The sequence below is a fragment of the Candoia aspera genome, chromosome 6 (genome assembly GCF_035149785.1).
Source record: "Candoia aspera isolate rCanAsp1 chromosome 6, rCanAsp1.hap2, whole genome shotgun sequence".
In the NCBI taxonomy this organism is placed as follows: domain Eukaryota; kingdom Metazoa; phylum Chordata; class Lepidosauria; order Squamata; family Boidae; genus Candoia; species Candoia aspera.
Genome location: NC_086158.1, coordinates 85,844,726 through 85,857,632, shown reverse-complemented (window position 1 = coordinate 85,857,632; position 12,907 = coordinate 85,844,726). Strand labels below are relative to the sequence as shown.

General features: G+C 37.3%; 1 protein-coding gene across 6 annotated transcripts in view; it reads left to right on the top strand.

The window, feature by feature from the left end:
* Nucleotides 1-12,907, top strand: part of SORBS1 (sorbin and SH3 domain containing 1) — a 111,167-nt gene that overhangs the window by 76,787 nt on the left and 21,473 nt on the right. For 5 of the 6 annotated variants that reach the window (XM_063307587.1, XM_063307588.1, XM_063307584.1 and 2 more), the window contains 4 exons: nt 2,904-2,987; nt 5,541-5,606; nt 6,007-6,108; nt 10,372-10,421. In XM_063307587.1, coding sequence (XP_063163657.1) covers nt 2,904-2,987; nt 5,541-5,606; nt 6,007-6,108; nt 10,372-10,421 — 302 coding nt within the window. The remainder of the gene's footprint in view (nt 1-2,903; nt 2,988-5,540; nt 5,607-6,006; nt 6,109-10,371; nt 10,422-12,907) is intronic. The other variant, XM_063307589.1, reaches the window with a different exon arrangement.

The window sequence follows — 12,907 nt, the reverse complement described above, 5'->3', positions numbered from 1 at the left end:
AGGAGGAATGGTCTTCTTTGTTTTTTTCCTTTGGCTAGAGTAGCCAAATTATTGGGGAAGAAAACATCTTTTTTTCTCACTATTCTTCTTAATACAAGGTAGAGGAATATTTTCTCTCTTTTTCTGTTAGTATTTTACAAGAGGCATTACCAAATGTGCACTGTTTGCACCTCCTGAAAAGATCAGCACAGAGGCTGTTGGCTGGAGGTCTCTGAACATAAAGCAAGATTTAAGAGGAGGAGGAGTCACAGAGCAATTCAGGTTGTTAGATTGGCTGTTAATAAGCCAATCCAAAATTTGTGAAATCCTTCCCAGGCTAGTAGGCCAATAAAACAAATATATCCTTAAGCCCTGTATGATGTTTCTACATGCCACAGTTTCTATATGTACACTACTTTTAAAGAAAGATACTTTGGTGGAAGATCATTCAGAAGTTTCTGCAATCAATAAAAAAAATGGCAAATGCCAATTCTGTGATAAAACTCTGCCAAAAAGTTGGTGGTTTTAAGTAATTCTAATTCTGTAAGGAAGCTTGACTATATTTTAAAGCATGAGTAACGAATCTGTTGTTTGCATGTCTTCCCATCTGCAATGTGGACACTGGAGTAGTTTCCTTAGTTGATTCTGAAATTTGGTGGCCAAGGGCCATTTTTAAAAAACTGAATGGTTTGGAAGAGTTAAATGAGATGTAGTTGCTGAATATAGATCTGTATCACTGTACAATGCTGTTATAGATTTGTCAAGAACCAATTCGCCAACTATCTTTCCCTCTGTTTTTTTATAGGCTAACTTCCTTAATAAATTGCAGGAATGCTGTGGGCATAATGACATGTCAGTTTCAGCGAAGCATTTGGCAAAGTTCTGTATTGATTTTTCAGATTAATAAGCTAGTTAAATGTGAGCTAGATGGCATGACAATTGTGGGTCCATACTTCCTAAAGGAATGTTTCTCATTAAAGTGGAGGGAGGTATCATGGGGATACCCAAGCCCTTAAGTCTTGGGATGACTCTTTTCAACATGTTTACTAATCACCTGAATCACAACATGGAGAGAATATTTAACAAATTTGCAGATAGAACAAACTGGAACAGGATTGCTAGAACACACACAGTTCAAAATAATCTTTTGAATTGTTTCTTAGGAATTCAAATTTAACCAAATTAAATTTAATAGAAACAAATGTGAAGCTTTTTTCTAAGGAAAAAAAGACTTAGGAAAATGCCCAGGGGTAGAAGTAGTACTTATAAAAAGCATCTTGGAATTGTAGTTGATAATCAGATCGATATGAATATGATACAGACGCAAAAAACACGTGCAAACCTGGGGTTGGATTAGCTCCACTCTACATATTCTGGGTTGATTATACTGTATCTTGTATACCATACCATATTTTAAGAACTGTTGCATGTATACTTTATTTCTTGTACAGTGATTCTGTGTACCTCTAAGAATTGTGTCTCATTAATTTTATATTTTTGCCTTAACGTGGAGTACAATCACAAAATGTAATCCCTTCTTAATTGTCATATTGTTCCTGGTATAGCTAGTTCTTAGATATACCATTCTTATTTGAATTCTTAACACATATTCATACATGAAATGTTGGTGATTTCTTAGAATAGAAGCTTTCAGCTCTCTTTTTTAGGAAATTATCCATTTCCCTTAGCAACTTCCCCATTAACCTATCTGCTGACTAAAAGTATCATCTTTAGTGTAGAGTTTTACCGTTTAATGTGCTATTCATGAGAGAGGCCTTCTTACTTACTCATGTGCTGTTAAAGATGCCATACTCTATATAAATAAGTTAATACGTTGCAGTGGGAATGGAGTAAAAAGTGAATTATATACAGAGAATGATACTATCCAGCAGTTGCAGAAATAGAGAGCTTGACAATTTCAGGTAAATTGTTTTGGAGATTAGAGAAGGAATTCTAAAATTCGTTCACATGCTGTATTACTAGAAGGACAGTCATACATCTTCATTCCTCCACTGTTACTACTGTTGACTCCTCAATTTATCATCTTCCAGTCATTTCCCCTTGTACTTTCTGTTTTCGCTTAGCTGATGAAGTTGTACCACTGAATTTCTGAAGGAAGTGATTATTTATCCAGAAATGTACATTGAAGTTAAATGTGCAGGAATTGGTTTATTTGATTATTCTTGGTATTCTTATTAATAGAGAAAATCTGATTTAGACGTGGCATGGAAACATGACATTTGCCACACCCAGCTATAAGTAATAGAAAGTTTAAAGGACTTCAACTTTCTTCTAACATGACATGCTCTGTACACCAGAATGATACTTCTTTATTAGTTTATCTATTTTGGAAAAATAAGACAGAAATATAACATGTGAAGAGGTTACTTTTTTAGGAAATCCCTTTCTTTAGTGACAACCAATGCAATCCCATTTTGTTTACTTGGAAATGAGTTTAATTAAACCTATTCCTAGTGAAGTATTTATTATTTTATTTATTTTTGTTTATTTTATTTATTTTCTATCCTGCCTTTATTATTTTTATAAATAACTCAAGGCGACGAACATACCTAATCCTCCTCCTATTTTCCCCACAACAACAACCCTGTGAGTTGAGTTGGGCTGAGAGAGAGTGACTGGCTCAAGGTCACCCAGCTGGCTTTCAGGCCTAAGACGGGACTAGAACTCTCAGTCTCCTGGTTTCTAGCCCATTGCCTTAACCACTAGACCAAACTGGCTCTCTGAAGTATGTATAGGACTGAAAGTGTTTTATTAAGTTTATGGCTATGACCTGCCAGTTGAATAACTAGTAAACTGTTGAAAAAAAATACAGAATGTGGCACCTTTAACAGTCCTTTCCTATGCATTCTTTGCATAATATTGTCCTTCTCTTTCTTCCATTCTTATATTACCAACCCCTTTAGCCTCGGGATATAAGCCCAGAAGAGATAGATTTAAAGAATGAGCCTTGGTATAAATTCTTTTCGGAATTGGAGTTTGGGAAACCGGTAAGTTGATAGTCCCAAGCATCAATAAATAAGACTTTGTTATGGTTCGTTGTCTTTTCCATCTTCATTGTATGCATAATGGAACAAAAATTAGCTCATTCTGGTTTAGCCAACTTAATAACACTGTAAAAAGAATCATTATTTTATAAGCTATAGTGCATGTTATGTATCTTTTGGGAAAATCATGCAGGCCAGATTTTGAAAATCAAACTGAAAGAATATCAGCAAATTTGTAGCTATAAGATACTATGGATGTTTTCTAAAAAGGCCTTCTGGAATTGCATTTCAAGGTATAATTTGATTCTACAACCGTGAGGTGTAAATTCAGTTACCTTGTTTTTCCTACTCATGTGCTTTTCAATGTCTTGCTTTCCCTAGCAAGTGAAAAGGGAGAATACTGGAAAATGTTCTTATTTCCAAGTTCCTATTATTGCCTTGTATTGAATGAAGTTAGTGGTTAGGGAAGGCAGACTGTCTTATATGAGAGGATTGTATGGAATTTATGTTGGGTCTATTTTTCAAGGAAAATGTACCAATTAAAGGTTTCTTCCAAAAGGCAATTCTGTACTTGAAAAAAATATTCAGTGAAATGCAGTTGTTGATTTATTGCCTTTCTTCTCTGAAGCTGAAGGCTGAAGTGCACACAAGCTGGGCTGAGACAGTGGTTGACCCAAAGTCATCCAGTGCGGTCTGGGGTTTAATGTTTCCTCTGTCTAACATCTTATTTATTTTCATAAAGTGGCAATTTATTATCATGTGAACAACAAGAAAATGCATACAATTTTCTATATAAATCAGACTAGGAGGCTTAGTTAGTTCTTATTGTTGCCTTGACCAGGGGGAGGCACTTGGTTCCCTTACTTGCTCTTTGTTTTTATTTATGGAATTGGTATTGGGGAAAAATACAACACATGGATAAGATTTTCAGGTAAGGCAAGGATTTGTTATTTTGCCCTTCTTAATTGACAAATAGTTTTATGAATGGGTTTGAGCAATAAAGTGGAAGAGGACCAGATATCCAGGAGTAAGCTCTCCCATTGAAAATGGGGCCCATACCAAGACTGCTTACTCCCAGGGCCTCTCTAGATGGCATTCCCTCAAAGAAGGGACCTTTAGGAAGGGCTCTCTGGATATTCTGTTGATTTATTTTTAAATGAAATCTAATTTAGTTTTGTCTAGATCCCACCTGCTACTTTTGGAGAGCTATCAAGTTGAGCTCTCAATCAGAGTTAAAAAATGCCATCACTGACATAAGAGGAAAATTATGTCAGATTACTCAGCATGATGAATGCAAGACATAAGCTTGGAAATGAACTGCTGAGCTAAACTGTAGCTAACAACATCCCTTGAAAAACCCTGTCCCCCAGTTCCATCATCAGCTGTGGCACTTAAAGGCATCAGCATTGCTTTTTGATACAGGATAATGATCAAATTGGCTTCAAGAGCCACAAGTAGCTTTTTGCACAACAGAAAACTAGAACTTGGCAAACAAAGAACATTTCATAGAGCAGAAAGGTGGAAGTTGTGACAGAATATTGGGAAGCTGGGTTTGACAGTAGATCTTAATCCAATATTCATTATTACAGTCATGGACAACCATTCACTAAGACAAAGGAAGTGGGCAACATTACTGCCCTTTCAGCGTTTCCATCCCTGATTTTTTTCAAAGCCAGTACCATTGCAACTAACAAAGCCAAGAAAAAGCTTCACTTGCTTTCCCAGATTTTACTTCTGCATAAGAATAATAGAATCTGAGAGTCATATAATTGGAAAGGACCACTTAGACTACTGAGTCCAATCTACTGCCCATTGTAGCAATTCAAATTAGAGCATCGGGAGCAAATAGATATCCAGCCATTACTTGAACCGATCCAGCAAAGGAAAGTTTAGGTAACTTGATCCCTTTGATGAACTGTTCTTATAGGAGCATTTTCTACTATTCAGAGATAGCCTCCCAAATGTCTTGGAACCCAGAGTTGGTCTAAAATGTTTATGCTATACACTAAACTAGTTTCTTTGATTTTATTCAACTTACATAGTAGTATTGGTAACGTATTCAGAATATGAAATGTATAAATCTACATTTTCATTGTCTCACACCACCACCTCTAGGAACTCCATTTGGTTAATATGGTATGTACAATCTTAAAGACCAGGGAGCGCTTAAGAAATAGAACTATTCCATTTACATTGTATAAACATACTTGCTTGCTTTTATTTTGGGAAAAAGAATTATTTTTTTTAAATAAGTTGATTTCTTTACCAAACTGTATTGGCTAAACTATTGTTTCTAGGAGAATCATAGAGATTTGCAGCAGTTATAAAGCTGTTGTTTCAAGCAAAACAGAGCATGGTTGCACAGTCCTCTTGCTATAATCTGTGGTTGTGCTACAGCAGGTTTACCTTCTCTTTCTTTTCACTTTCTCTTTTGTTTTATTTCTGATGTTGAGACAGTTTCCCCCCCAATATACTCTTTCTGCACTAGTTGAGTTTCCATATTCTCTGTGATGTCTTTATCTTCATTTCCTCATTTCCTCCTCTGCTTTCCATCAGCCTCCAAAAAAGATATGGGATTATACTCCTGGAGATTGCTCTATCCTTACTAGAGAGGATAGAAAGGTAATTGAACATATAATGTATACAGTATGGTTGTGTGTGTGTATATATAGCTTATTTTTCATCTATAGCAGTGTTTGAATTGGAGTGCTTTGAATTTAATTGAATTTATATATGTGATGGACTGCAACCCCCCCCTGAAAATATTGTAATCTTCACTAGGTCAGGGCATCTTTTTGTTTCTGTGATATGTAGTTGTTCTTCTAGTATGAATGCATTTTTATAATTATTCTCCAATAAAAATTAGGACAAAATTGATCTTGAGAAATTCAGCAGTGAACCTTCTAAGCTGTATTTATAGAAAGTATTGGAATTTTGTCTTATGTATTCCATATTTTCCTATTAAAAGGGTCAGAATTAATTCTTTCACTTCAACCTTTCCTCTTTTTCCATCTTTAACCAGGTGGATCCAGGAAGAAACCACTGCTTTTATCATACTGAATTAGATGCAGATATAGACAAAATGGAGAAGCTTTATAAAGCCCCAGATCAAAAGCAACTGAAGGTATTTCATGCTGCGTATGTTTTAGTTCTAAACTTTCTAATCAAGAGGTTGTTGGATATCAGCTGTTCTTGTACCCTAACCACTTCCCCAGTTACGTTAATTGGTATAACATTGGTTATGTTAATTGGTATAACCAGTAGTACATAGTGGTCATGTTCAGACACAATCCTAAACTACATCAGGCGCGTCCATTCTCATCTTTCCTTGTCATCTTCTGGTCTGTGATGGTAGTTGCTGTTGATCGCAGCTACTCAAGCAGAGAACAGGGCAGCATGAGGTAGAGGAAAGGCTAACAGCACATAGAAGTAAAATTCAGTACAGTTTCAGAATAAACCCAGTTCTCTACATGTACATTTTTCTGTTGCAGGAGAAATCAGAGCCTTAAGGAAATAATAGGGTAAGGATGAGAGACCCCTACTTTGCCTCCAACAGTGTCTGAATGCAAGACATCCTTCTTAATTTGCCAGAGGAATGCCCCACTTCTTCACAATGTCCATGACATGGAAACCCTCCTGCCTCTAATCTGAAGTATCTTCTTGCCTCATTTTTCTAATGAAGAAAACCTGTAAAACTTGCAACATGACTGGCACTGCTATCTGTAGGTCAGGAGGCTCTTTGCTCCACTTTTGCAGTTGGGACAATCTGTTGCCCATTGAAGGGAAATTTCAGCATCACAGGAGCACCTCCTGTGCTCCATTGAATCTGATAGAAGGGCTGTAATGAGCTGTCAGAGGTCTGGTGCTCATATATGCATTGTTTGAAGCTGATCTTCCTTTACTACCCTCCCATCTGGTTTAATAACATGCCACAGTGAACACAGACATTCAGAAAAGCTTTTGGATGCAAGTCTGTTATTTGCTGATTCGTTCAGATTTTTTATGCTTGTAAGTGTAAGATTGCCATCCTGCTGACCCTGAAAAATAGACTTCTGGGCCTTTAAGTGCATTTTTACTTTTTCTTTAGTCAGTCTTCCCCCTTATCAGCATCAAGGAAGGGATTTTGTTTTTATACACTGCTAGACAAATGGAGGGAGATGGTGTTACTAAGTTAATTTTCTTTTTATTTGCAGTTTGTTGAAGCTCAATTTAGCTTTAAAACCTAAACCCACAATTTTGATTAATTTTAAATGTATTTTTTTTAAAAATAGCTGACCTCAGTATGTTTGAAAGTAAGGTGTAATCATGGTTTGCTCCCTGTTCATAATCCATGCAGCACCAGGTTGGAGCATGTAGCCCAAGGCTTGCCTTGATTTGTTTTTCTAATAATAAATAATCATCTATCATGATAATGGAATTCAGCTATTTGTTTTCACTATTTAATCACAGCTATTGCAAATCACAAAATCAGAGTTTGAGAATCTAGATAAGCTTTGTTTGGGGATTGACACTTCAAACAGACGCAAAAAGCCCTCGTAGCTTTTCCCGCAAATCACAGAACTAGAAGATTGTGATTCTAAAGAGATGATTTTTAAAATTAATTTTTAATGATTGAATTACCCAGCATTTCTGTTTTGTGTAAGCATTTAAACAACAATAAAAATGCAGACTATAAAACATCACTCTAAAAACTAAGAACAGTTGAAGTCAACAATAAAATCATTACCATTAAAATAATGCTGATTAACATGGATAATTAACCACCAAAAGCTTGGCAGCAGCAATTCATCTTTGCCATCTTCTTAAATCCTGAGGTGGGGGGCAGGTGCTCCCCGGGGAGAGTTTTCTCCAGCCTGGGAGTTTGGCAGCGGGAGGAGAACTTCTGAAGGGACTTTCCTGCTGGGAGAGAGCCCCAAGGGTAAAGTGGTCCTAGGCTGTTTAGAGTATTAAGGTCAGCATCAGGGCATATTATTGTTGGGACTGTAACATGCTGAGAATCTCCTGATTGTGGTTAGTAAAAAAAATAAAAATCAGATGACTAAATAAACCTAGCCTCAAATTGTGCTTGGTGGGCAGTTGGCAGCAGTGGAGATTGTTCAGTAGAGGCATCCTGCAGTCCCTGTACACTGCACCACTTAACAGCTTGGCCACTACATTTTTGCACTGATTGCAGTTTCTGGACTCAACGCTAGTCCTGTGTAAAGTGTGTTGCGTAGTTCAAGACAGATTGTAATTGAAGAGGGAATCACAAAGTCTGACTGTAATTACGAAGGACTGCCAGTGGTACATTAGATGTAGTTATGCAAACATACTCCTGTCACAGATGCCACTCCAAATTCAGTTATGGTTGGGGCTTAAGGAGCATTCCAAAACTGGGAGTCTTCACTCTTGAGGAATGCAATCCTATCTAAGACAGGCTTCATCTCAGTCACCCAGTCAAACTTTCTTCTTACTAACAACACCTCTGTCTTGTCTTGGTTGAATTTCAGCTTTTATTTATTCAATTTGTATAACTGCCCGTGTCACAAACATGACTCTGGGGAGTTCTTCCTCATCCTTTCATTATCAAGCTTAGGTAAAGTACATGATTATTTTCTTGGAGTGGAATGGTAGGAAACAGTAGAAGTGGGTGACATCACCATATTGATAGTATCCTACTCCAGCTTCTGAAAGATCTCCTACAGTGGTTTCAGTGTAGATTTGACAGCATAGGGGACAAGATAGAACCCAGTGGAGACACCATAATTCAACAACCTAGATGTTAAATACAATCCCAGCAGGAGGGTCCTGATCCACTGCAAAATAGTACCCTTCAGATGGCCTAGATGAATACTGCAGTTGATGGTATCAAAAAACACTGAGAGGTCCAGGAGAAATAGCAGGATTGCTTTTCCCCCTATCCCAGTTACTGGTGTGCAGATCATTCACTTAAGTCACCAATATAGTCTCAATACAATATCTAGGATAGTTAGAATTCTGACTGAAACTGGTCAGTTCCATGAAGATGATTTTGCAGCTGTAAGGTCACCACTTTTTAAATCATCTTTCCCAGGAATAATTTGAGACTGACCTATAATTGGAGAGATTTTCCAGGTCAAGGGATGGCTTTTTCAGTAAAAATCTTAGAACTGCCTCCTTTCAGCAGGCAGAAACAAATCCTACATTGATGGAGGGATTAGTCACCTAACTCTGGAACTAGTGCTAACCTGTCTGGTTTAATCACCCAGGAATGGTAAGGATTGAGCAAGCAAGTGGTGGCCCTTATTTTTCCTATACCCCCTGTCCACATCATCAAGATCTGCAAACTGAAAATACCTTACAGGAACAATAGTGTGAACCTCCTTTTGCAGATTGGCCAGGGCTTCAACAAACAAGTTGGGACATTCTCCAAGCACATTGAGGAGACCATTTGGACCCATAGATGTTTGTGTTGGACCAGTTCTCTATCACTGCAGAGATTTATAGTAACCACCAGTTTAGAATTGACCGAAGAGTCAAACTGTCATGATGATGGATCTAGGAAATCTGCATTTTCAGATCACTAGCTCCAAATGAACAGAATATTAAATCTAGTATATGTCCTGCTACATGTGTGGAGCCAGAAGCCAGTTGGGATAGGTGTCATGGGAGGCATGAAATAAGAGAGTTGCTCTTGACTGGGCAGTGGAGACTGAAATTTCCCAGAACAAGAAGGCTAAAGTGGCCCAGGGCCAGTCTAGTGATAGTATCCCTACAATGTCCTACTGCCCATTCAGAGTAGCAAACTCTCAGTATTGGAGGACTGTTGGATGGATTCCTGTAGACTGTAGCCACGCCATTTCCTCACTTTCCAACCCTGGTCTGGGCTATTACAGATATCTCCTCTCTTAGTCAGGTCTCCATAACCCATAATGCATCCCAGCTCTGTGTTTTCATTCAGGATTGAATCTCTGATAATGGATAATTTACCAGCAACTGAACTGACATTAAAAAACAGAATATTCACATTGGAGGGCACATCTTTGCTGTCACCTAGACTTCCTTGATCAGACTTCAGCCCAAAACGAAAGGAGGACATCTAGCTTTCTCTCTAGAAATAGTTTCTCTTATTATTAATGTGAATATGCCTGTCACAAAGAGGTATAAACAATAATTTCTTTTATTTATTTATCTTTATGGTTTCTCTAAAATACTCATAGACAAAAGAATAAGTTCTATGTCCACAGTATGGATTGTATGAAACTTTCTCTAACAAAGGAAATCCAGAGTTATATTAGATATTTCACAGTCTGTCATAAGAAGTGATAATAAAAAAAATCTGAAATCTAGATAGAGGTTAATAATCTTTTGTCTCCTGCTTTGCATAAAAGTGTCCTTTAGTAACTGATTCTTTTCTGGATTCTTGCAGAATACAGCAAGCTCCCCTCCACTGGAAACACTCTCAGACCATTTCTGTCAGTAAGTTTTGAAAGCTCTCTTTGATGCTTCAGTTCATGTTTTGGAGTGCTGGAAGTAACATCTCTTGATCTTGAAGGATTATTAATGGCATGTCGGGATTGGAATTTCATGTGTCCTTTCCTTAGATTTGTGGGATCCAATGGATGTGGTTCATCCTGTTATAAGTGTGGGTTAAAATTAACATGGGCAAAAGGCTATTGAGGTGATGATTGAAAGATTTAGAACAAAAGGTTGGGGGTTGATCAACCTTTTTTTTTTTTAATCACTCCTTTGGACTCATTTCTCTATGCCATCAGCTGAGCAGGACAAAGCATGCTGCACAAATAAGCAATGCCGACTTAGTCCTGAAACAGAGGAGGGGATGAGAAAAAAAATCAAGATTGACCTGCCTTGATTCTCTTGGGTATAAGGCGGAGTGAGGGGAGAGAGAAACTCTCCTAGGCTTTGAAGATTCTGTTGTTATACTCCGTTATTATAAAGTAGAGTTCCAGTAGTCCTTGTGGTGTCTTTTTCCTGATCTGCCCTACCTTGAAGGACTGACACTTATTCCCATTTTGAATAAGTTATACCTTTCAAGGCTTGCATTCCATTCAGGAGTGTGCCCCACCAGCTTTTAGTAATCCCTGCTAAATTATATTGGCCTTCCTGCATTAATATGTCTAGGTCTTCCTGTTTGTTCTCCATGCATTTGTATAGATGGTCTGAAAATCTTCGGTCATATAATTTGACCTCTTCCTATCCCCTACACATGCTGTATATCAGTTCCAATTCTGGTCCCTGTACTTGGTATTGCACTATTTTCTTTTCTTTTTTTTAAAAAATAATTTTTATTAAATAAGTTTTCAACAGAATAAAAACAATACAAATTTTGAATTGAAGAGAAGAAGAATAGGGAAAAGAAATAAAGTGAAAAAGAAATAGAAAAGAAAGAAAAAGGGGAAAAAAGTAATAAAGTGGCATCTGATCTTCTAACAGCAGTAAATACATTTATATTTTACCCTCTCTCTCTAAAGTTACATCATATTCCTTCTTTCCATAATCTACCCTTTCTAAACATCAAATCCATAAATCACCATTTTTTTCAGTTTTTAGCAAAAAGTCCATAAAGGGTTTCCAGTCACTAATAAATGTAGCTGTTGATCTTTCTCTAAGCAAACATCTCTGCTAGTTCCATCATCTTCACCGATCATCCCTCCATTGCGGGTATTTGAGAGTCTTTCCAGTTTTGTGCATATAGTAGTCTTGCAGCAGTGATCATATATAAAAATAAATTTCCATGGCTCTTTTCTAATTCTCTGTCCATTAGTCCCAGCAAAAAAAATTTCTCGCTTCAGTTGAATATTAGTATTTAAAATTCTTTGTATTGTTGTATGTATTTGAACCCAAAATTGTCTGGCTTTTTTACAAGTCCACCAGGCATGATAAAATGACCCTTCATGACTCTTGTCAAAGGATTCAATTCAAAGCCCTCTAAATCAAGCTTGCAAGGTGTCTTCCAAACACATTCTTTCTAGTTCTAGTAAGGTACATCCCATCCCTTGCCAGGAATCCCTCATCTCAGAAATGCACCCCACCATTGAAGAAGCCAAGCTATTTCCTTTGGGACTACCTGGGTACCAGTACTGTTCTCTTTCTTCCTGTCTGCCAGCTCTTGAAGGTATGCCAGGTCAAGAAACAGATACCACAGAGATTCTAGAACTAGAAATGCTATTTCATTGTTATAGGATATACTACAGGGTAGAATAATAGGATGCCTATCCAGGTTCTCTCCATCTCATCTCATGGTAAACAAAATCAAGGCAGTTATTTTGAGTGTCTTTCTCACGCTTACGGTCAACAGCGTTTGACACTACTGGAACTGAAGAATGTTGTGATCAGCTCCCAGATCTTCATTGTTAAATGTCTTGATAGCAAGGTTGAGGTAATCTTCTAGGGCTCACTGCCGTTGAATAGGGGAACTTCAAATAACAGAAATAAAATAAGTATAGCAAAAAAGTAAAGGAAAAAGATAGAAAAATAAAATAAATGAAATGGAATAGGACACATACAGTGCATTCAGAAAGTATTCAGACCCCCTTCACTTTTTTCAATTCTGTTATGTTGCAGCCTGATACTACAATTGTTCAAATTCATTTTTTTTCTCATTAATCTACACTCAGTACCCCATAATGACAAAGTGAAAACAGAATTTTAGAAATGTCTATAAATTTATTAAAAAGGAAAAACTGAAATATCACGTGTACGTAAGTATTCAGACCCTTTACTCAGTACTTTGTTGAAGCAAAGGAAAGAGTTGTCCTATCTATAAAAACAAAGGATAAAGCAAGGACAGTTGGCTTTATCCTGCCTTTCCCTTAGGAGTTTAAAGCAGCCTTCACGGGGATCTGCCTTCCTTTTATCCCTCCAAGAGCAACTTTGGGAGATAGATTACCCTGAAAGAGAGGGGCTGGCCCAACATCAGCCCATTAATTTCCATGGTGGACTTG